Raw genomic sequence first — 24,295 nt, 5'->3', positions numbered from 1 at the left:
GAAGAGGGAGGGATGGAGAGGATAAAGAAAGAATGAAAATCCCACTTGTTCCAGGGGCTCTGACCCAAACGAGAGCCAATCATTCTGGGTACTCCGCAGTTGGCCTGGTGGGAGCCGAGACCAAGGAAAGGCACCCAGCCCACCCTTCTGACTGCCACCCATCCTAGCCCAGGACTCCCTGTGCATGAGATGGCAGTGGTCAACCCCTGGATGTCCCGGCGTGTCACTCCTCATAAAACAGCCCAGACCAAGGTCCTGGCCTGGTCCCCCTCCCCAAGCCTTCCACCCTCAGCATCCTCCAAGCCAGAAAGGAGAAGGGGACTCCTCTTCTGGAGTGGCTGCCAAGGACCCCTACCATCCATCGCCTACCCCAACCCATCCCTTACCTAGAACTGCATATTCCAACTTGGAAGCATCTTCTCCAAGGTCACCTAGGCCAACCTCCCACACAGTGTGGAAGTTCCTTCCACACCTCCCTTACAGCTCAGTCTTTCTTTGATTATCTTTCAGGAACAGGAGCTCCCTGCTAAATGAGGAAGCCCTCATTGTCCTAAGGAAACTTCCTCTTCCATTGAATGGAAACCTATCTCCCCTTTGAAGTGACAGTTATCTATCTGAAGACAGTAGCCATGAAGTCACACGGGCAGCATAATTTATCTACAAGAATCCAACTATCTTGGGTGAGCAAAATAAGCCATAAAAGACTCAAATGCAAACCAGCTATTTCATTCCACACTTAACTACAAAATTACATTGTATGGAAGTACTCTTTTTAAAATCACTGTACACATTACATAATTAATATGTAATGTATGCTACGTCTGTACAATAACGTTATTGTTCCACATTAGAAACCTACAGCCATATACCATGCTATACGGGAAACCTGGGGATTTTCACTTTACCTACTGCTATAGAATCTAATTCTCCCACTGAGATGTACCAACACCATACTAGGTCCCCAAAGGCTGCTCTGCTCCAGGTTCAATGTTTCTAGTTTCGTTGAATTCAGGGAATCAGAAGACAGACCTCTTCGATTCAATACAACAGTTAACCTATGGAGTAGATTTCCTTGAATCCAGTGCTAAGAGTTGTCATGGACACAAGAGGTGGGTAAGATATGCCGTCAACCCCCCAAAAGTTTATGGTCTGCTTGAGAGAACACAGTTAGAGTGGTTCCCCCGCCACCATCCATAGCCTCATTTTCTGTGATCTCAGTTCCCAGCGGTCAACCACTGATGGAAGCAGAAGATCCTGACACATCAGGAGGTCAACAGTAGCCTAACCCTACATCACGGCGCCCACATCATTCTCCTCACTTCATCCCATCAGGGAGCCATTTTATTATCCTTTTTTTTAATAAAGATTTTATTTATTTATTTGACAGACAGAGATCACAAGTTGGCAGAGAGGCAGGCGGAGGGGAAGGGCAAGCAGGCTCCCCGCCAAGCAGCAAGCCGGATGCAGGGCTCGGGGCTGGATCCCAGGACTCTGGGATCATGACCACAGCTGAAGGCAGAGGCTTTAACCCACAGAGCCACCCAGGCGCCCCCATTTTATTATCTTGTATCATCGCAAGAAAAAGGGGGAGGTCAGTAAGATATGTAGAGAGAAACCACAGTCCCATAATTTTTATTATAGTAAATTGTTATAATTGTTCTATTTAATATCAGTTATTGTTGTTAATCTCTCATTGGGACTAACATATAGATTAAACTATCATAGGTGTGGAGCTTGGGGAAAAAATAGAGTATATACAGGATCCGAGTACTACCTGTGGTTTCAGGCATCCCCTGAGGGTCCTGGAATGTATCCCCTGCGAAAAGGCAGACTGCCATGCCCACGCGATGGTTCAAAAGCAACAGGGAGTAGCACGTGACCAAACGCCCAATCTCTGGCACAGCCTGGGGGTCAGCGCAGAGAACCACTTGGAGTATGACCAACTGAATTTACTGGTGGCGGTTTCTCCTCCAGCTCTCTCAGAATGAAGCAGCCCCAGCCAGGGCCTGGAAGCCCCACAGGCAACAAGCTGCTCTGTGTTAGAGTTGATTTCACCCAAGGGAATAGAAGACACTTGACGGGGGCGGAAGGGGGCGTGGTCTGCAGCACCCAACCAAGGCTCTCTGAGAGCCAAGCAATGAGCTGTTTCCTGTGTGATCAGAGAGCCATTGCCAAGGAGAAGAGGGCCGTCCTCAGCTCTGCCCAGCCCGGGAGTTTCACACCCTGCTAGCTCAGAGCTCCTTCTCCCACTATCCCCCCACCCCCGCCCTTACCCCTCATGGGTCCTGCCCTCGAGGCATTCTCAGTTCCCGTGGGGTCCTCACAGCACAGCAGAGACTGAGGGGCCCCTAGAAGCTGCCCCTCTCACCACGGTCCATCCCAGTACTTTTTACTCTCCTGGCCATCTGAAGTGCTACGCTCCTGTGAGCCAACACAGGATGCCCTCCAGAGCTAATTATAGGTCAGTGAGCTAGCAGGCCAGAGGGGGGGACAGATGGTGTCTTCATGTGGCTGCGATACACACCGCCCCTCCCTCTGACCTCCCCTTGGTTTCTCCAGGTCCCATACCTGGGACCTAGACGCTGAGGCAGCTGTCCGTTCTGTGTTCCCCCCTGCTCCTTAAGAGCTCCTCTCCAGGACACACATGCCACATGCAACTCTGTGCCCATCAGAAGCTAAACCTTGCTCTACAGTGACCCATCCAAGGGCGCAGAGCCCCATGGGAGAGTATCCCTGGCAGAAAAAGTCTTCAGCTAGGGCCTCCATACCCTAAAGACCCTTGACCCCAGCTCCCTGGCCCCACTGGGCTTGAACCCTGGCTCCTCCTCCTCCCCCCAGCTCTCACCCTATTATTCTCAGAGGCTCTGAAAGGACCCACTAAAGTCCCTGATGACACCTGCCAACTCTGAGATTCCAGCCATCAACTCAGAAAAGAGACCCAGGAGGGCACCTGGGTGGCTCAGTGGGTTAAGCCACTGCCTTCGGCTCGGGTCCTGATCTCAGGGTCCTGGGATCAAGTCCCGCATCGGGCTCTCTGCTCAGCAGGGAGCCTGCTTCCTCCTCTCTCTCTGTCTCTCTGCCTGCCTCTCCATCTACTTGTGATCTCTCTCTGTCAAATAAATAAATAAAATCTTAAAAAAAAAAAAAAGAGACCCAGGAGCCCAGCTGCCTGCCCTGCCCCTCCTCCAATCCCTCCTTACCACCCAAAGACCAGACCTCATATACGCCGCAGTTCTGACATCATGACCTGCTCACCAGCATACACCCAGCTCCTCCGGACAAGGTTTCACTTCACACCCCCTTCCCCCACTCTCTTCTATCTTCCAGAGCCGGCATCTCCCACTGTGCCAGCTGTTCGCTGCATTCTTAGCCCCCAATAACCACTGTGCTACTCACCATCTCATTATTTTGAGATGCTGTTTCTTTCAGGCAGCCTTCTCAGGAGTCAGAGTCTTAGAAAATAGCCAAGCGAAATCATTCAAACTGTTCCTTTTGCTAAGGCAGCTTCTCTCGGGACTACCTGGCCAGTTAACAGTGGTAGGGGGTGGATGGGTTGGAATCCAGTTCGGACAGCTGTTTGAAAGCATGTGGACAGGGCTCTGCTTTTTTATAATGTAATAGCCCATGTAACAAAATGGGGAGTAGGGGCTAAGAGAGTGCCTACTGTGTGTATCTTTCGGCTGCTCCATGGACCTAAATTGCCTTCAGAAGACCCAGCACATAGCATGGTGCTTGGCATAGAGTAGGTGCCCAATAAATATTTGTTGAGTATTGAACAAACTACTAGGTATCAGTTCCAACACCTCCGGAAAGACGGAGGGAAGTCCCTGAAACCTAGCTACGGGAGGGGCCCTGTAAGCTCCCACCAGGAGGGGATCTCCGTGCTAAGCAGAGCCTCCTCCTTAACCACTTGCTCACCACAGAACAGCAGAACAGCAGCCCCAACTCCCATATCCCTCTAATGGATACTACCAGCATACCTCTCCTCAAAGGTGACATCAGCACCTAATGGCACCTTGTCCTGGATCCCTCCTCCTCCTCCTCAAAGAAAACCACCCACACATTTCCAAGTCCTCCAAACCGACCTCTCTCTTCCCACCCACCATCAAACGCTGCAGGATCTATACCGGAAAACACCAAAACACCCCTACTGCGTGGTCCAAAGTCAACTCCCTACTCCCACCCTCCCAGTTCAGGAATCTATTCCAGCCCTCTTTTCCGGTTGCGCCCACTCTCACCCCCGCCCCCGCCAGACCTCAGTTTGGCCGCTCCTTCCATCCCATCGCCCTAGCACTGCGGAGACGGGGGCATTTCTGGCAGAACCTGAGACTGACAGTTCAAGGAACAGAGAGCTAGCGACATTAATAAGGGGCGTTAGCAGCAACGCGGGAAGGATTAAGACCCCCGGTAAGCGCGAAGACCTCAGCACCTCCTGTGTCCAAATGAGCGGAGCTGGCCCAGGAGCTAAGAGGTGCTTTTTCTCTGACTCTCCAGGATGGTTAATGGGGGCGCAGTCCATCCAGCTCCCACCGGGAGACTTGCCAACTCAGCCCCGCTCCTCCGAGGCTGATGGAGCTGAGGGCGAACTCCACGCCCTCCCGCAAACCGGGCATCGCCCCCCATTCTCACCCCCAAGGGCACAGGGCACTGCAAAGGCCAGCAAGGAGCGGCGGAGGGAGCAGCATCTATGTCAGCCACAGAAGACACATCCGGAGTAAAACGATGCTGTTTTCCAATGCGCGCTAGACAGAGACCCCTCCCCAAACTGGAGGGGAGCCGGAGGTGGGGAAAGCGGCATCCTTTCCCCACCCCATGTTCTGGACGCTCACCTGCCTGCAGTAGTCGAAAGACAGGCTGCTCAGCTGCGAAGCGGAAGGGAGCCGCCCCCTACCCCGGGAGCCCGACGCGTCCTAGGGAGCGGAGCCGGCGCGGAGGTAGCTAGCTGCAGCCTCCGCCAACGCCGAAGCGCCCCGCCCCTGTCTCCCGGAGGGCCTCTGGCCCCACCCCGCAAGGGCGGGGCCTGGTCGGCTCCCTCGAGGCCACGCCCCCTCCCCTACACGTGACGAGAGCCACTTTGCTACTGCGCGCCATCTTGACTTGGCCTGGAGAGTCGCGCTGGGGTGGCGGAAAACCATTTTACCCAGGACGACTAAAGTGTCGGGGCTCAGTGGCGCCCCCACTCCTTGCCAGTGAGGTGCAGCACATGTCCTGTCCCTCCATTTGACCTCCACCCTTGTTCCTCATCTAACCACTTGCTCACTAAACTGACCTCGGTCCTGGCCTTGTTCTCCTTGCCAACAGTCTGTCACCCTTCACACCTGCTCTCTTGCGCCCATTTATTACTCTTCTCTTGGTAGCATCTGTTTAAGTGGAGAATCTTGAAATCCAGATACATTGCCATAGTGTGCACTTGAGTGAAATTTAGGCCCCTGGCTGTGCTAACACTGTTACTAGAATATGAAATGTTATATATACATAGTATGAAGACAGTCTCAATGCCAAATTTCTGACAAATTTTAGTTAAATCTCTCCATTTTCCTGAATTGCTCCTTACCCTGTCCTGTGTGGCTATTAATTGCATCTTTCCCATCTGGTTTGTGAAGTGTCATCACAGTGCCTACTCAATCCTTTACAATACCCACTAAGCACTGCTACAAGCGCAAAGAATTTTTACATACGTGCAATGTGTACATATTTATAAATACACATGCAACAGTTTCTACAACAAACACTGCACATAGTTGAGATCGGTGGCACATACAACCTTTCATTTATTTTCTTCCTCCCAATAAATTCACCAACTGGCTTAGTTTCCTTGTATCTTCAGTTAGAAGGCAGGAAATTTGGAGTAATTCTGATTTATTATAAGGGTGAGAAATGAAGCTAAATTTGTGTTATTTTGTTTGACCCTGAGAGCAAAATCAAGACATGTATTTTTAAAAGTGAAAATTACAAAGCAGTTTTTACAAAAGTAGTCCAGAAGTTCCAATTCTTCTCCAGGTGGTTTGGGGTTCTTCAAAAGGAAATCTGAGACACTTCACACATCCTTTCACTAAAATGAATCATCCTATAAAAGGCAACTCCGTCAATGCAGAAGGCAGGCAGAAGCCATAATACACTGTACCAAATGTCTGTCAATATCATGCTAAGAGAACAGCTGAGGTGACACCTAATATTTTACCTATCATCATAAAGTTTAATATAAAAACTTAAAGGATGAGTCGGAACACAATTATTAAATTAAAAATTATTAAATTATTAATTTCACTCCCCTTTTAAAGGTAACTCTCGAATGGGGAAGGACATGGATCCACCAGAATAATTCCCTTCTACTTCTAGGCATCTTCAGTCCAGGGAACCAGAACTCTGTGCTTCTCTTCTTCTGCCTCAAAGAAGCAACTTTTGGTTGTGAAAGGTACTTATTGTCCAAGGTGCTTATTGTCCTTGGGTTCTTTTATTGTTTTTTATCATTTACTTGAGCAAATTCTGATTTTCACTGACCCAGGCTCACTTTCCATGTAAACAGCTTTTAGTACCACCCTCAGTGCAGGGTAAACGTTTAACTGCTAGCAGCTGTATTAAGCAGATGCTTCCTAAGAATATTCTTTAAATAACAGGGGTTAGGGAGGATGATTAAGGAAAAAAAAACACTAATTTAACAGTTTGGTTTGTGATAAAAACTGCCCCACAAGATTTTCATGTTCAAAGAATATTATGTTAATGGCCATCTCATGGCAACATCCAGCTAATACCCAGCTCACTGGCTAACTTGGAGGGCTAAGGAGGGAGGACAAGTAGCAAGGTTATCTTCTTAGCAAAAATAAAATAAAACCAAAATCCTACCCCCTATCCTCTTCTCAGAGTACACCAGCTACAGCAAGCCCTCTAACAGGACATTAGCATTTCTGCAGGGATGAAAGGCCTGTAGGCACAAGGATGATGGGCAGCACAGGCCCTGGCAAAGCATAAGAAGGTCACTAAGTGCTTATAGTTCAGGAGGCTAGTTTTAACATGGGATGCATTTTTTTTAAATGACCTTCAGCATCGTAAATGCCTTTCTAACAATTCAATGAAAATATCATTGTGCTTCTTATCCTTCCTGCCTTTCTTGGTTAGTTTTACAATTTACTTAGAAACGTATCATTTCAGGGGCGCCTGGGTGGCTCAGTGGGTTAAAGCCTCTGCCTTCGGCTCAGGTCATGATCCCAGGGTCCTGGGATCGAGCCCCGCATCGGGCTCTCTGCTCAGCAGGGAGCCTGCTTCCCTTCCTCTCTCTGCCTGCCTCTCTGCCTACCTGTGATCTCTGTCTGTCAAATAAATAAATAAAATCTTAAAAAAAAAAAAATTTTTTTTTAAATTAAAAAAAAAAAAACGTATCATTTCAAAGACTCATCAATGTTATATACCTTTTACACTGATGAGGGATAAGGTATACCACAATCAAATTTTTATTCACCCTTTTACTTTCTTGTCTATGTACCCTCTGCCTAATCCCTTTTGCCACAATCTACCACAGGGAATGAAACTGAACTTTTTAACTGTGGTATAGCAAAAAGACCTGGCCATATGGCATTGGGTAAGTCACTGATGTAGTTTTCTCAATTACAGAATGGGAAGAGCATCCCTACCTTGCAAGATCATGAGAATTAGAGATATTTCACAAAGTTCCTGGTATAGTACGAAGGGCACAAAGTCATCATCACCATCACTATCAAACCTCATGCAAAAAAAAAAAAAAAAAACCTAAAATCCAAAATTGGCAAAAGAATATTTATGCAATAAATATCCGAAATTATTTTTAAAGAAAGATACACAAGTCAATCTTATAAGATTCTGAAAACCCTGTCACCTGCTTTATTTCTGGAGAAGGGTAAAGGGAGAAGAGAAAATATTCACTTGAATTTGAGGGGCAGCTTAATGGGAAACAGCAGTAGCAACAATTTCAGGCCTCAAAGGCTCCTCTCTGATCACAAGGGAATGCTGAAACTTCCATGTTTGGAGATGGATGAGTTTAATTTTTCCCTATAGCAAGATCATCCATTTTTGCTGGGATAAAAGAATAAAGAACAACAAACTCAATAGCACCAAATGGGATTTAACACAGAAAATAGGGCCCAGTTTCTCCTTTCAAATGCAAATTTTTACATTAAAATATGTTTATAAATCATAGTTGTTTTTCCTCTTAATTCAATCCTTCTCCTTCCCCTAACAGGAACCGGAAGAGCATGTGCATTATTAACCAGATATACAATCCAGACACCCCTTCCAAACTGGGATCTGATTACTAATGGACTGGCCTAGCTCAGGGCTGCCCTCAGGGACAGGAAGCAGTAACTATGCTCTCAGGGAGAACGGATACTGAGGATGCCACCAGTCAAAGAGTCGAACGCTGTGCACTGGGTCCAGGATGACTTGCACACCCTGTTCGCTGCGCAGTTTCTGACCACCATGGACAGGAGAATCTTGGAACACCAGTCTCACACGATGATGCCGCATGTCCGTGCTCACATTGATAGTAAACTAGGAGAAAGCAAATTCAGTACCCAAATTAAACAACCTTGTTTTCCCATGGCTCACTCTGAAATAAGACAGTCTAGATAAAATTTACACTAGGCCACGAAATGAAATTCTTCACATTTAAACTATGCTAAAGAAAGCCTCTCAAATGGCTGAATAAATTAGGATACATGCACATAGACTAGCACTGAAACCAATTTTTTTTTTTTTTTTATTTGACAGAGATCACAAGTAGGCGGAGAGGCAGACAGAGAGAGAGAGAGAGAGGAAGCAGGCTCTTGGCTGAGCAGAGAGACCGATGCGGGACTCGATCCCAGGACCCTGAGATCATGACCTGAGCCGAAGGCAGCGGCTTAACCCACTGAGCCACCCAGGCACCCTGAAACCAATTTTTTAAAAGTGGGTTGGAACTATACAAAATGACTTGAAGGGGTTCTGATGAGATATTGTTGAGCAAGTCAACCAAGATGCATGAAACATACATCTGATCACATTTTTGGTAAAATACACCACAAATTCTCTAAATCTGTTTATGTATACGCTGGTCTGAACAGAATTATGTGAATATGAAGTCCACGGAATAGGAGTATATAACTAGATTACTAATGTGACTCAACCTAGAGGGAGGGGTGAGGTGCCTAACAACCAAAACAGCATAAAAGATATAATCTCAATTAAACAAAATTATTTAACAGAATGGGTGTATACAAGTACATAATAACAGATACATGAAAGAACAGTTCCCGAAAGATAAATAGTTATAGGCCAGTAAAAGCCTAGGTCACCTTTACTTTTTCCATGTATTTATACATTATTTAAATTCTTTCCATGAAGCATGGATTGATTATTTCACCATTAAAAAAAGAATAAAGCTGGGTGCCTGGGTGGCTCAGTCAGTTAAGGATCTGCCTTCAGCTCAGGTCATGATCCTGGAGTCCCAGGATCAAACCCTGTGTGGGGCTCCCTGCTCAGTGGGGAGTCTGCTTCTCCTTCTCTCTCTGCACTCCCCACCCCAGCTCTTATTCTCTCCATCACTCACTCTATCTCAAATAAGCCTAAAGGACAGGGAAAACAAACTGAATACACTCTCAAGTTCTCAACCCGGTTAAAATTTTTAAAAACCTGGAAAATATACCAGAGACATATTTGTTATTTACTAATCTAGTTCTTAGCTAAGATGTGAATAGTCATCATCACATAAGGGACAGAGCTGATCACCCTACATTTTAGTATTCCACTTATGACACCATAAGCAAGCCTCAAGGTCCTGACATACAGTCTCATATATAAGCCTCACTATTATCCCTGAAAGGATAATGTTTCTCAAATATTAATGACCACTACACAGAAGATGCAAAAACATTCTCTTTACTGTAAGAAGGAAACAGATAAAATATTCTCAGATATAATTAACTCCATTCCGGGGGCGCCTGGATGGCTCAGAGGGTTAAGCCTCTGCCTTTGGCTCAGGTTATGATCTCAGGGTCCTGGGGTCGAGCCCCACATCGAGCTCTCTGCTCAGCGGGGTGCCTGCTTCCCCCTCTTTCTTCTGCCTGCCTCTCTGCCTACTTGTGATCTCTGTCAAATAAATAAATAAAATCTTAAAAAAAAAAAAAAGAATGAAACATCAATTTAAAAAAAAATAATAACTCCATTCCTAATGTACAAGTCTGCTCTCAGACTTTAAAAACTATTCTTCAAAGATTTTCTCCTCAGTGGTTAAATTTACAAATTTCTTTCAAAACCTAGCTATAGTGAGAGTCTACAAAAGAGCTAAGGATGACAATCTGTCTGCACTTACCAGGGTAAATATCATTCCCATGACAATTGGAATAAAGATGAAATTGAGCGTGGTGACCTGTAGTAGGCAGCAGTCCTGGTCTGGGTTGGTATGAACATCTTCATACTGAATGGGAGGCTGCAACCCTCCCACACACTTGCTCTTTAATCTAGGGGACTGAACAGAACCGAGAATTACTCAAACGGCTTAGAGGAAATACTGATAACTCTAAGACTCCATCATCAGTGAAAATCCTACGGTTCTCTTTATACACATATTGGTTTCTATACAATTCAAGGAAAACCTGCCCTTGGAAAGAAGAGGATACATATTTGGATAGGCAATGTGGTAGTGAGTATATGCTTCGTTTAGATGGTAGTTTCTGCCATCTGGCAAGAAATGGGAGCTTATAGTTCTATCAGAGGCTCCCCAATATTTGAACCTGTGATCCCTCGTGAATCTTCAGGCTCCAAAGAACGTCTGCTGCACAAAAGGGCAGAAGCAGAAGTGGCCATCTAGTTCTAGGCACCAGAAATAAAAGAACCACAAGTCTCAGAACTAAAGGAAACCCGAGCATTCACCTTCCTGTAATTAGTTAATTCCGCTCTCAGCTTGAACCCTGCTGAGATTGCCCTGCAGCCCCTTCCCAGAAAGATCCTATGGTGGACTTTCCATCAACATCTCATGGACAGCAAATTTGAAGAATCTTATTAAAAGCAAGAGACTAGAAACCAAAATTCTTCCCTAAAACCATGTTTATGAAAAAAACAATGGAAAAATATGATTTACTTTAATTACAAACTTAACTTGCCAACCATCAAGTGAGGGATAAGTAATCCTATCTGTAATGGGTCTCCTCGGTGAGATACTAAGGAGGGGAGACAGAAGGACAAAATGAGCTAGTGAGGGTAAGAATAAAGACAAGCAAAGGAGATCCTCTGTGGCCAAGATCTCAGGTACCATCCAAGCAAAAGGCAGAAACAGAGTAGAATACTATCTAGTCTTCTTATAAAGAGCCTCCTAACAGTGGTCCCTTTCCTCAAAACTTCCCCAAACGGCTTCAGGTATAAAGTCACATCAATTTTTGTTGTTTGCAAATACATTTGTTTTGAAAAACAAAAAAGTTATAAGCAAATAACCTCACTACACTGCTGTAACAAGTTTTCCCCTTTTTCCCACCTTTAGAAAGTCTTCAACTATACAGAAAGTTAATAAAATAGTAAATAAATTCCTGTATAGCCCCTACCATTAGATATTTTGCCAAATTTGCTTCCTCTCCTCCCACCTTTCATTTTATGTAGAAAATGGTGGAAGAGGGCAAAGTCATCTGAAAGGAGCACTGACGCTCCACCCCTATTCAGCATGAATAAAGAATAAAGACACATATATAACCACAGTATCGTTATCGCACCTAAGGAATTAACAATAATTTTATGTCATCTAACATTTACAGCATACTCAAATCTCTTGAATTGTCCCAGGTGTCTTTTATAGCCCTTTGTTCCCTGATCCAGTCCCCACTCATTCAGCTTTTACACTGCTGTGTCTCTTTCATACAGAACAATTCCTTTTACCCTTTCTTTTCCCAGCACTTTTGTAAATGTCGATGTGTCCTATTGGATTTTAATGAGGAAATGTTATGCCTAATGAAATTTATTAGAATAACATATTACCTGAAAAACAAAGAGAACATGACTACATACCTGTTTTTTGAACTTAAAGTTGAACTCCCACATTGGTTCCTGTCTGTTCCCAACAATCTTTCTGCACCAGAAAAGTAAGCACTGTAAGAAAATAAAAATAAAATAAGCCAAAGATAAATAAATAAAAGACAGAAAAGGAAAAACTCAAAATAAGGTAATAAAAAATAATCAGTAAAAACCTGTCTGACAGCTCCAAGGCCAGCCACAGCCCCAATGCTGAGATTTCACTTTGGCACAGATAGAGAACCCCCCCAATTTGACACTGGTGCAAAATGAAAAGAGACAGTCCCAGGGCTATTCCGTAAAGAGAAGAGGGACCGACATAAGTCAACCTCCGATGCTATTGAGGGCAACCCCCACTGTTCTCATCGTTAAAAAGACAGAATCATGGTCTCTAGAGACTGGGACATTCTCTGAGTCAGCAAGCCACTCCTCTATATGAAAATATAAGGGCAGCCAGCTGCCACCAGGCAAGATGATAACAAAGCCATAAGGCAGGCAGAGATGGCCGTTCCTGGAACAGGAGCAAGCCACTCAGGACCTTCTGGGAGCAGAGAGCCGGTGTGAAAATGACAGAGCTGGACTGGATTCGGTCTAGAGTAAGCCCCGCTATGAAAGTCAGGCTACAGCTAGGGTTAACACAAGAAGTTAAGTACCTCCCAGGGGATAAGGGGTGGGTCGTCCGCCGTGCCAGCTGTCCTGCCCTTCAGACATGCCCTGTACGTCCTGCTGTTCCATCAAAAATAATGGGCTTGGCTTTAAGGGGCAAATACTTCTGCTGCCATCACAGCGGCTCCAGTGTCCCATACAAGCTATGCTATTGAAGAGAGAGAGAGGGAGAATCAAATACGAAAAGCTGGAGTCCAGGAACCTGGGACAACTTCCTTTAGGCATGCTGCCAACTCCCTGAATGCCATGCGATCGTGGTTATACAAGTGGCAAGGCCATGCATGGGACACCTGTCACTGCAGGTCCCATATCCTCTTCAGAGATCTCTAACAAGGCACAAAAGCAGCGACCAGGTGGCCTGGGCTTACTGTCTGCATTACGACCTTAGTTATCACCACCTTGGCTTTTTATAATCTACTTTAAAAAAAATTCATAAACAGTGACACGAATATGAAGACACAGGTACTTCCGATTTAGGCAGTAGCACTTGCATTGTGCACTGGAGCCGCTAGGATGTGTCCAGCATGAGGAGTTTGCCCAATGCTGCTCTACTCCCAGCAACTGAGTCATACCTGGCATGGTTAGCTTTGGGATGATCCCCACTTCATCATAGTTGGTCTGATACTATCAAATGTTTCTGAGGGAGGGAAACTGCAAATGTGAGATGATACACTGTCCACTCGTATTACTAGCAGAAGCAGCTGCTGGGTGAAATTCTACTCGCCCCGCATTCTACTCCTGCCCTAAAGCCACCAGCTAGTGTGATATTAAACTGAGCTCAGCCCATGGCCCTGACCCTCTCAGTTTGCAACCTCTGAAGGAACCCTGATAATCTTGAGACCAATAGGACCCTTCCAATCAATATGTATCGGGTAGAATATTATCACACTGGAGCCAAACTAGGGGAGAAGAATCATTACAGAACATCCAGAACACAAAAACAAAATAGAAACAAAATAGAAGAGCAAAGAAAGTGCTATAAAACACCAGATTTGGGGTAGGAACAGAGTAATAAAAATTACTCACTAACTCAAAAGAGAGAAAATTCAGACAATGGTATTAGTTGAAGGAGAAACAGGCTGAGACATCAACTTGCCTAAGTAATCGTATCTGTTGTACGGTCTAGCTTGGCAAAGGTGGGTTCATTGGATATTTTGTTATGGAGAAAAGGAGAAAGGGCCAAAGGTTAACAGACCTATTTACAATCAAAAGAACGCCAAACACTTGAATACAATGTATGAATACAAACTACTGGGGAAATCCCAAGATATAAGATACAGCCCAAGACACAGGAAGAATTTTAAGAGAGTTAAAGTCTGTGAGTGGGAATACCTTACAATATCCGAAATGACCTAGCCCAGAGCTTAGCAATAGTGGACACTTAGTGTATGCTGAAGTCCATACCACAGTCTTTTAAAGAGGTCAACAAGAAAGAAGAATCCCAGATACCAAGTCATGTTAGAAAAAGAAAATTACTAAGGTGTTCATATTGTATCTCTGCACCATGATTTATAGCACCCTGAAAAATTAACAGTTAACATCTACCCCAATGTGAGTTGTGCTCTTCCTAACCCAGACCATCAAAATCATCTAAAGTGGTCCAATGTACAATGCATGAGAATAAATTAAAGAGAATAAAGAATATGCTAAAAGCACAAGAAAGCTTTAAGGTAAAGAGAAGAGAAGCCAGCCCAGCAGAGTAGGAATGTCTTAGAGAAGTGAAACCCTGAAGTTTACATTAGCCCCCTTGCAGCCTGGGACCAACAGCCCTAGCCGTCCCCATCAAGGAAGCCAGAGATAAGCTGTATTAACAGGCCCACCACATCATTAGTTAGGCCCCAACAATAATTTGCACTTACTTTGGAATTCTTTAATGTGCTGGGAGTACTTTCTGGAATGGCTGGATTCTTGGAGATTCGAGCAGCAAACGGCTCGTACATATGGTATAGAGATCGGATCACACATGCCCGGAGACAGCGCAGCTTCTCCATTGACTCTGGTCGCAGGCGCAAAGGCAGAGAGGCATCCAGCGTGTAGTGCCTGAAACATGACACATTACTCCTACCAATATGTGACCTGTCTCCCCTGCTCTAGCTCAGTCTCCCAGGACTCCTGGTCTCTGTATGAACTTAATTACACTATTCTAATTGCCAATACTTAGCTTGGCCCCAGTGTTCTCTCATTCACACACACACACACACACACACACACACACACACACACACACACATATCACCACCTCCTTCGTTTCTCAGCTACTTTTGCTTCTTTGCTATGCAAAACCCAATTCACATACACCTTTTAATCCTTCCCTCCATCCATGTTAAAATTTAAATCCTATTTTACTCTAAAAAATGACAAGTCTCAGACCTGACACCAGTACAATATACTTCAGTTGCTCAAAATGAATGTATACTGAAGAACGACCAGGTTCTCCCACCACAGGTCTCGGCAAGTTCTCTACACCATTCCACTTCAACATCCCTTCCTACAACATCCTGACTGACAGTTTATAATCTTCATTACACTTCTGCACCCAATATCAAAAGCTAGCTGTCTGAGTAGTCCTATTATTCACTCCCTCCTCACCACTACAACTATTACATTCAGCAGCATGAGTACAAAAACTCTATGATACTTCAAGATAACTACCCAATAAGAAACAACTAATCCAGTTAGAAAGGTAAGTAGATAGGCATCTGCAGCTTTTGGAAATTCTAGCTAAGATAAACTTCTGAAGACAAGTCAAACACAGCTTTTTAAGACTTGAAGCAAGACTTTTTGCTCAAAGTGGATACTGGATGGGGGAAGGGGACAGCCATAGGGAAGACAATTACCTGGACGAATTAATAATATCAAACTTAAATTAGATAAGGGCTCAAGGAGTCCAAAACTAGGCTCATGCCCAGGCATGGAGTAAAGAAAATGAAAAGAGGTCACCATCCAGGGAGCAGCTCCAAATCACAAACAGCAATGAAATCAGCTACACAGATAACAGAGTGAGTCTCTGTGGTCGCACCTTCGGTACAACCTGGTCCAAAAGGCAGCAGTGCAAGTGACAGTCCAGGCATTCTTACAAATCAGGGAAAAATTCACAATGTCCTCAGGACGGATATAGGAGGCCAGCAACAGCCAAATATCCATAGGATACTCTTCTCCTCCAGCCCCGTCCAGGTCTTCTGAAACAGAAAAAAAAAAAAAGAATTATAACATTTGACCTTCAATTACATACATACTAAGGACCCCAATCATCTCAATTCTCCCAGGGCTTGCACAGTTAAGAAAACAGTTTTAAATAAGTCCAACAAAGCCTCTCAGTCTCATGATTTCCTGCTTCTTCTAGCTGCTGGAAACTTTTGTTTCCTATTGCCCAAGTGACTGGGTCTCATTCTTTAGGCCTTTCTTCAACAATTATTCACACACTATTTTGAAGTTTTCAAAGTTTTTCAAAATTTTGCACACATTACTATCATTCCATTCTAACAATCCTTCAACGGAAATAAGGAAAATATTCCTGTGCCCTTTTCACTAGTAAGAAGATATAACCTCACCACTAGTTAAGATAAAAAGACCCAGGGTTTCTACTTTAAATTCCAGCTTTGCACCATTAACTCTGCCCCGATTTCCCTCCTGGTCCCCTTCCACCAAACACTTTCTTCAGTTCAGTCATTTAACACAACAACTGATTTTAAGATGGTATGAGGAAATGTCAAAGTATAAGCTCAGTAAAACACCCGGTATGTTACAGTATATTTTCATTACTCAATAAATGCCTGTAGACGTTTCTTTCCTTCTAGTTCCTCATTTCATTGCCAGTTTGAGCTATGACTCCAGCCACAGGTGTTCAGTACTCATAGATACCCTATGACAATGTATCCCCACCTCCTCCTCTTTCAGACTTTGTTAGGGTTCATTCTCTTGACCCTGAGGTCCACTGGGTGTCTCAGGTTCAAGTTAAAATCTCACACTCCATAAATACACTTGCATCTGGGCAAATCCTACTTCTAACCTGTAATTCAGACCTAGTTCACAGAACTACCCAAAAACCAGCTTTCTTCTTTCTGTTTCCTGGGCAAAAAGACGCTACACTACCTCCCCAAAGCTGCCTCTACTTTTCGAGCTAACAGCAGCAGTATGACGCAGTCAGGTTATTGCACTGGGTTCTTTCATAAGTCTAAAACGACATCCTCTTTTCTGGTTCCTAATCTTCCCTGTAATCTCCAGTGACCATGTTTGAGCCCCATCTTCTCCCACATTAAGTCTCTCTCTGAAAGAGAAGGTAAATGACTATCAGTATTTCTCCCACTGAGATCCATCGGGACTTTAACATAGCGGAGTGCTATTAAAAAATGTTCCATCTTTAGTGACATAATTCAATAATTACTGATGAGGAATAATTGTCAGTGTTTTAAGCAACATTATTAAGAAATTTCAAAATGGAGATGCCTGGGCGGCTAAGTCAGTTAAGCGTCTGCCTTTGGCTCAGGTCATGATCCCAGGGTCCTGGGATGGAGTCCCACACTGGGCTCCCTGCTTAGCCGGGAGCCTACTGCTCTCCATGCTTGTGCACGCACTCTCTCTCTCTCTCTGACACATAAATAAATAAAATACTTTTAAAAAAAAAGGAAAAGAAAGGAAAGAAATTTCAAAATATAGGAAATGGAATCAGTAAAACTCCACAGAGATAAACCATGAAGGACAGAAAGAACTTTTTGATAGGTACAGGTTAAGAGCAAGAGTATTCCAATTGAAATAAACAGCTAACAGGAAGCCCAGATACTTAGAAAAACAAAATACATGTGATAGCAATAAAGAGACAAGTTTAACAGGATTTTGATGTTATCAAGAAATTACCGTAAACTTTTTTAGACATGATTGACTTTTTTTGTTGTTGCTAAAGAGTACCTGTCTTTTGCAGGGAACTACCAAAACATTTAGAGATAATAATAGGATACCTGGAAACTATCTCAGAATGATATACAGTGGGTGTGTTGGAGTTGGGGAATAGTGGCTGAAACAAAAATGGCCATGAGTTAGTAAGTGTTAATTCTGGGTAAGAGCTAGATGGGATTCCTTGTACAATTCTCTCTTCTACTGTATTTGTTTCATTAAAAAGAAGCTAAAAGATAGGGGAAAAAACAACCAGTCTGACTAGAATAAAGGAACCTAATGGGAATAAAGCAGAGCAAACAACTAAAAAATGAATTATAGTTAAAAATCTGTAAGCCAAAAATCATATATCTGATAAGCAACTAGTATCATGAATATACAAAGAATTCCCACGATTCAGTAATTGAAAGATAACCCGAGTTTTAAATGGGCAAAGGAGGGCACCTAGGTGGCTCAGTAGGTTAAGCACCTGCCTTCCGCTGAGGTCATGATCTCGGAGTCCTGGGATCGAGTCCCATGTCAGGCTTCCTGATCGGCAAGGAGTCGGCTTCTCCTTCCCCTCCCCTCCCCCAGCGTGTACTCTCTTATAACCAATCTCTCTCTCAAATAAGTAAAATATTTTTCTTTTAAAGATTTTATTTATTCATTTGAGAGAGAGAGAGCACAAGAAGGGGGAGAGGCAGAGACAGAGGAAGAAGCAGACTCTCCGCTGAGTGGGGAGCCCGACATGGGACTCAATCCCAGGACCCAGGATCGTAACCTGAGCTGAAGGCAAACACCTAACCATCTGAGCCACCCAGTCATCCCTCAAATAAATAAAATCTTTAAAAAAAAATGGGCAAAGGATTTGAATAGACATTTCTTCTTCTCTTAAGAAGACATACAAATGAGCAACAAGCACACATGAAAAGATGCTCATCATTAGCCATCAAAGAAATGCAACTCAAAACCATGAGATACCACAAAATATCCACTAAAATGGCTATGACTTAGAAAGTCAGACAATAGGGGCGCCTGGGTGGCTCAGTGGTTTAAGCCGCTGCCTTCAGCTCAGGTCATGATCCCGGGTCCTGGGTTCGAGCCCCACATCGGGCTCTCTGCTCAGCAGGGAGCCTGCTTCCTCCTCTCTCTCTGCCTGCCTCTCTGCCTGCTTGTGATCTCTGTCAAATAAATAAATAAAATCTTAAAAAAAAAAAAAAAAAGTCAGACAATAACAAGTGTTGGCAAGAATGTAAAGAAACTTTAACTCTGAGCACATTGCTGGTAGAATGTAAAATGGAAACCTCAAAAAACAAACCAGCAGGGTGCCTGGATGACTTAGTCAGTTAGTTAAATGTCTGCCTTTAGCTCAGATCATGACTGCAGGGTCCTGGGATTGAGCCCCATGTTGGGCTCCCTGCTCAGCAGGGAGTCTGCTGCTCCCTCTCCCTCTGCCCCGCCCACTGGCTCATGCTCTCTCATGCTCTCTCAAATAAATAAATAAAATCTTTAAAAACACATACACACTGACAATTATTCAAGAAGTTAAACTAGAGTTATCATGTGATTCAGCAATTTTACCCCAACCCAAAAGAAATGAAAATATATATCCATGCAAAAACTTGTCCAAGAGTGTTCAAAGCAGCATTATTCAAAATAGCCAACTGAAAAAAACACTGAAGGACTGAGATATCCTACAAAATGAATGAACCTGAAAACACGCTAAGTGAAAAAAGCTAGACAAAAAAGGCCACATATTATGTGATTCTATTTATATGAAATATCCAGAAGAGGCAAATCTATAGAGACAGAAAGTAAATTAGTGGTCAGGGGGGTGAGTGAGGGGGAGTGGGAGGGTTGAGAGAGAATAAGGAATAATGCTAATTATATAATTATATACTTGTCTAGAGTAACAGGAATGTTCTAAACTCAAATCACGTTGACAGCTGCACAACCATGTGAACACACTAAAACCACTGAATTGTACACTTTAAAAAAATGAATTTTATGTCATTAAAGATGTTTTAAAAGTCTGGAAACTGTTCTATGGAGTGTGCCCAAAAACAAAACAGAGCGAGATAAGTCTCTAATAGCATGGTGATGATGAGTAGGGATTTCAAGCAGGAAATTAAAAAACAAAGAAGTGTGAGGAATGTCAGTATTAATTTTGGCCTTCTGGAAAACAATGGTTTCACTGAAAATAGCTGGCATAATTGCAAAGTGATGACAGTCCATTAATTATCAATTATTTCAATATATTTCAGTAAATACAAATGTCTGTTATCTGACTCTCAAGTACAGGTTAAAATTCTGGTAGATCTGAGACCAAAAATACATGTATCACTTATTATATCAGCTTCCCCTAACTCTAGCTGATCACTGGAATCAGATTAGCTTTAAGAATAGCTATTCTGGGTACTAACCCAAGAAAGTCTGATTCATTAAGTCTAGAGCAAACCACTGCATGAAGGTTTGGCATATTATATACTATTAGTTTATTTTTCTTTGTTTCCTTTGTGTGAGTTTTATTGCCTTTAGGTATAAAATCACATATTTTTCTATTTCCCACAGAATCTATTAGACATAAAGCAGACACTAATAATTGCAGAGCACTTAAAAGTCCATAGTAACATCTAACTCCAGCTGAAATGAAATCAGTTATATGCAATCCACATACTTGGGAAAACATTTTTTTTCACATTTTTTTATTCCTTACCTGTTCAGAAATCCAGAAATGTAAAGATTTTTTGTTTTCATGTTACCATATGGGTTTTCACCTAATAATGACATGTTCTCAAAGAATGGCTATTATATTCGAGTTTAGAGCTCCAGAAATCTGACTCTGACCAACTTCCTTTCTTCTTAAATGTAGACAAAATAGAAAGCCCTGGTATATTAAACCTGTCCCACTACTAAGATCCAAACCCTGGTTCTCCACTGGTATGACCTCTTAATGCTACTGAAGTGAACAGCTTTAAGCTATCACCACAGACAGGACTCATTCAAAAGCAAACAAGCCCTATACCTTTGTGCCTCTTGCTTTTCTTTTTTCTGGAGACGGTTCTCTCACGGATGCTCTCCTCCTGGGCATCCATCTCATCACTGCTGTCAATGATGTCACAGGGCTCACCAACCCCAGAAAGAGCTTCCACTGCAGGAACCTGGGAGGCTTCCAAGCCACAAAGAGATTTTACTAGAAGAAAATAAGGGGAGAATGAGATGGCAGAGTCCCATCCAGAAATACAATGACTTAAGACAGGATGAGGACAAGGAAAAAGAGTGGGGGGAAGCAATAGTGTGAGTGAGTCTGCTGTAGAAAGGTTGAGAACTAAAAAGAAAGAAATTTTAGCATTTAAATACTAAAAACTGGAAAGCAATAAACAAACTGACCCCAAAGTTGCAGAGATTGACTCCTTAAAAGTGTCAACTTCAGACCTGAAGAAAAAGGGAGTGCATTATTCTCCCACTATAAGCCCTGCAGGATAAAAACAAAAAGTGAACGCTATTCTCATTTGTGTAAGTTCTGAGGAGCAATGTTTGAGAGAAAATGAAGCCAATCTGACCCTGTTCCTAAGCTGGAAACTAGATGTTATAAAAGCACAAGTCTCAGGGATCTGTGAGTAAAAGGCTTGAAACTTAAGAGAAACGTTGAGAAAAGGAAAGGCATACTTCAGGGTTATTTCACAAAGAAAGCAAACTGCAGAAGACGTGGAGAATATATGTGAATGAATCACAGGAAAAAGATGAATAACCCAAAAGAAAGCAGTTGAAACTACAGAAGAGAATGCAAAGGTTTTTCTTTCTTTCTTTCTTTCTTTTCTTTTCTTTTTTTTTTTTTTTTTTGGATGCAAAGACAGAAATAAAGTATTTCTGCTATAGAACCTGCTACTGCTCTTGGCTAATCCTCCCGTTCCCCTCCTCCGAATACATGACGGGCCACTGAAGACCGCAAACACGTTCACGGGAGGATGCCCAGAGGATTTTGCAAGAAAAACACTGAGGCGGAGTTCCAGGAAATAAAACACCTAGTTCTGCCTTCCCGGCCCGAGTCCGAAAGACTCGTCGGCAGCCTACCTTCCTGCTGCACAGCATTGGCGACGGCTTTCTTGACCCGTCCAGACCTCACGACCGCCGGATCCGAGTTGGCATAATCCGCCACGGTCACTGAAATACAGCAACAACCCTCAAAGGAGGAGGCCTTCGCTCCGTCAGCGTCCTCTCCGCCAAGACCTCCTTCTCCTGCAGGTCCCCGGCCCCAGAGCCCTCCCGTTACAGGCAAGCGAGCGCTTGCCTCGGCGCTGTCCAGCCCCCTCCCGGCCGCCAGCACCCAGCCTTTCAACGCCCCCGCCCCCTCACCCACCTCGTCCAGAGCAGGCGTCGTGGGCCCGGAACTTGAGTCGCTTCCCTCTCTTGGGCATGGCGACCGTGTCGGGGCGAGGCCGGCCTAGCAGGCCGGGCCCCCGGGCCATGTTTTGGGCCGGAGAGCCGGCTCCGGGAGCCGCGCGCCAGCTCCGCCCGGCTCAGCGGCCATCCCGCACCGGAGTCCGCGGCTCTCGCGAGGACTTAGGCCCGGGCCCCGTGTAGCGTTGGCAGTCCGCGCCCCATTCGGAAACCAATCACCACCTGGCCTGCGGAGTACGTCATCATCCCGCGCTTACGGATTACCTGCCCCGGGGTTCGGTAGGGAATCGACCTGTGTGTGGATTGCGGTTCTTCTGGGCAGTGTGGGATTTCGCCGCACGTCTTGTGAGGTGATTGGTGTCTCAGACCTGGATCCCACGCCCGTGCTGACTAAAACTGAGTTTACACCCTGGTCCCCAGGATTTTTCAGCTACTGCCTCTGTCCACACACCGGGTTCGCTTCAGCACCCAAAGGTCCGTACGTTGTCGCCTTGGTGCTTGCTATTCCAACATGAGTCTGTATAAAGAGCCCTCACTCTTATTTCTTATACAAAAGCCATAAAGTTCTGAGTTCTCAAAATGGAGGGAGGGATTCTTAGAAGTTTTTCGATGGACCACCATCCTCCAAACAAAATTCTGGAAGGATCGATGAGAAAAGAAAATTGTCATTCCTTTGTGTTGAGAGAAAAAAAAAGTCACAGTGTAGGTTACAGAACTGCAAGGGAGCAGGATCCTGGACGGGTAGCGCTAGTACGAATAAGAAGCTATTTCTTGTTCTGAGTTATGTTCTTTGTCCTTCTCACTTCCTTGCAGTTCTCAAAAGGTGCTGGTCCAGGTCTTGAGAAGCCAGACATCCAACCTGCTGGACCCACCCTAAGATATTTAGGAAACTCGGGGTTTTTTTTGTTTTTTTGTTTTTTTAAGATTTTATTTATTTATTTGACGGAGAGAGCGAGCACAGGTAGGCACAGTGGCAGGGAGAGGGAGAAGCATGCTCTCCGCAGAGCAGGGAGGCGGTTGTGGGACTGAGTCCCAGGACCCTGGGATCATGACCTGAGCCGAAGGCAGACACTTAACCAACTGAGCCACCCAGGCGCCCTAGTAAACTCTTGTTTTGTTTTGTTTTGTTTTAAAGATTTTCATTTATTCGACAGAGCACAAGTAGGCAGAGAGGCAGGCAGAGAGAGAGAGGAGGAAGAGGCAGGCTCCCTGCCGAGCAGAGAGCCCAATGCGAGGCTTGATCCCGGGACCTTGGGATCATGACCTGAGCCAAAGGCAGAGGCTTTAACCACTGAGCCACCCAGGTGCCCCAGTTTGTTCACTCTTGATCTAAACCTCATTATTTGGGCTGAACATTAAAGTTATCTGGGGGTCTTTTTTTTTTTTTTAAAGTAGGTGCCCAGGCCCAAGACTTACTGAAAAAGAAACTTTGGTTGTGGGGCGAGGGGGTATTTCGTGAATCCCACCAGGGAGTCTGTTGTGCAACCAAGGTTGAGAATCACTGATTCAAACCAGTAAATTTCTAGTTGAAGTGTAGCAAATAATAACTAATTTCATCAAGTTGTTATTGTATTCCAGGTGCTGAGCTAGGAGCTTTCCATATCTTATTTAATCCTCACAACAACTCTATTAACTGGGTGCTATTATTATGCCCATTTTATAGATAAGGAAAGTGAATTTTAGTGAGATTAAGTAATTTGTTCAAGGTTAAGGGTACAGAATATGCCACCCCCAAATATGCCACTTTGTGCTAAAGGTATTTGAGATTCAACAGCTGCAGAAGAAAAGGCCTTTTAGACTTCCCTTACCTGACTAAAAGAAACCACTTCTGGGAAATAATACTACCATAAATTCTTCTTGAGGGCAGATCTACTCCCAGAAGCAAGGATAAGGATGAAATAGAATGAAAATGAGAATGAAAAAGAATGAGAATAAAACCTACCTTAAGTCCTTTATTTAGGGAAGTTTTATGGTCCTAAAGGAGACAAAAAGACCACTTGCACCAAGATAGAAAACCATTTTCACAAACTCTCTTATCTCCTGTTTGTTCTCCTGAAAATCCATTTATCTTTCCAAAAAGTCATTTGTTTTCCTCTAAGTGCTTTGCTCCTCCTCCCTCTCACCTATTAAGATGGTATATAAACCTCAAATCCTAATAACTCTTTGAGTTACTCATCACTGGAGTCTCTCATGTGTGTGCATGTTGCACATGTAAATAAACTGATCTTTTCCTCCCATTAATCTGTCTTTTGTCAGTTTAATTTGCAAGACTCCAGTGACAGAAGCTAAGAGGGTAGAAGAAAAGTTTTTTTCCTCACCTACAAGGTCATTAGCTTTTAGGAGGAGGAACAGGGGT

The 24,295-nt window shown here is 44.1% G+C and overlaps 2 protein-coding genes across 10 annotated transcripts in view; both read right to left on the bottom strand.

The window, feature by feature from the left end:
- LOC111151168 (PTPRF interacting protein alpha 4) overlaps positions 1-3,721 on the bottom strand; it is a 47,265-nt gene extending 43,544 nt beyond the window's left edge. The window contains exon 1 of one of the 3 annotated variants that reach the window (XM_022508964.1): positions 3,397-3,721. The gene's annotated coding sequence lies outside the window, so the exon portion shown is untranslated. The remainder of the gene's footprint in view (positions 1-3,396) is intronic. The other 2 variants (XM_022508965.1, XM_022508966.1) reach the window with 2 other exon arrangements.
- Positions 3,722-7,821: 4,100 nt separating this feature from the next.
- LOC111151103 (transmembrane protein 183A) lies at positions 7,822-22,081 on the bottom strand. Of its 7 annotated transcripts, none has more exons than XM_022508880.1 (9): positions 21,899-22,081; positions 21,613-21,702; positions 20,929-20,973; positions 20,564-20,731; positions 15,689-15,848; positions 14,529-14,709; positions 12,001-12,081; positions 10,319-10,474; positions 7,822-8,520 (listed from the first exon to the last, which is right to left on the bottom strand). In XM_022508880.1, exons 1-9 carry the CDS (start codon positions 22,005-22,007, stop codon positions 8,335-8,337), a joined length of 1,176 nt encoding a protein of 391 aa, XP_022364588.1. In that variant the 5' UTR covers positions 22,008-22,081; the 3' UTR covers positions 7,822-8,334. The 7 variants fall into 7 exon arrangements, with proteins under 7 accessions (XP_022364588.1, XP_022364589.1, XP_022364590.1 ...); XM_022508881.1 differs by having other exon boundaries at positions 15,689-15,845; XM_022508882.1 differs by lacking the exon at positions 20,929-20,973.
- Positions 22,082-24,295: the final 2,214 nt, after the last annotated feature.

Source organism: Enhydra lutris, unplaced genomic scaffold, assembly GCF_002288905.1.
Source record: "Enhydra lutris kenyoni isolate GAN:26980312 unplaced genomic scaffold, ASM228890v2 scaffoldscaffold25, whole genome shotgun sequence".
NCBI lineage: Eukaryota > Metazoa > Chordata > Mammalia > Carnivora > Mustelidae > Enhydra > Enhydra lutris.
The sequence above is the reverse complement of the archived record's forward strand: the minus strand, read 5'-3'. Positions and strand labels throughout refer to the sequence as shown.

What these genes read in the sequence shown, in the direction of transcription:
- LOC111151103 (XM_022508880.1), bottom strand. Translation starts at nt 22,007, where the DNA reads ATGGCCCGGGGGCCCGGCCTGCTAGGCCGGCCTCGCCCCGACACGGTC. An exon ending in CGACGCCTGCTCTGGACGAG is followed by an intron (nt 21,703 to 21,898) that starts GTGGGTGAGGGG and finishes GCTGTATTTCAG; the next exon opens with TGACCGTGGCGGATTATGCC. An exon ending in TCAATCTCTGCAACTTTGGG is followed by an intron (nt 20,732 to 20,928) that starts GTCAGTTTGTTT and finishes ATTTTCTTCTAG; the next exon opens with TAAAATCTCTTTGTGGCTTG.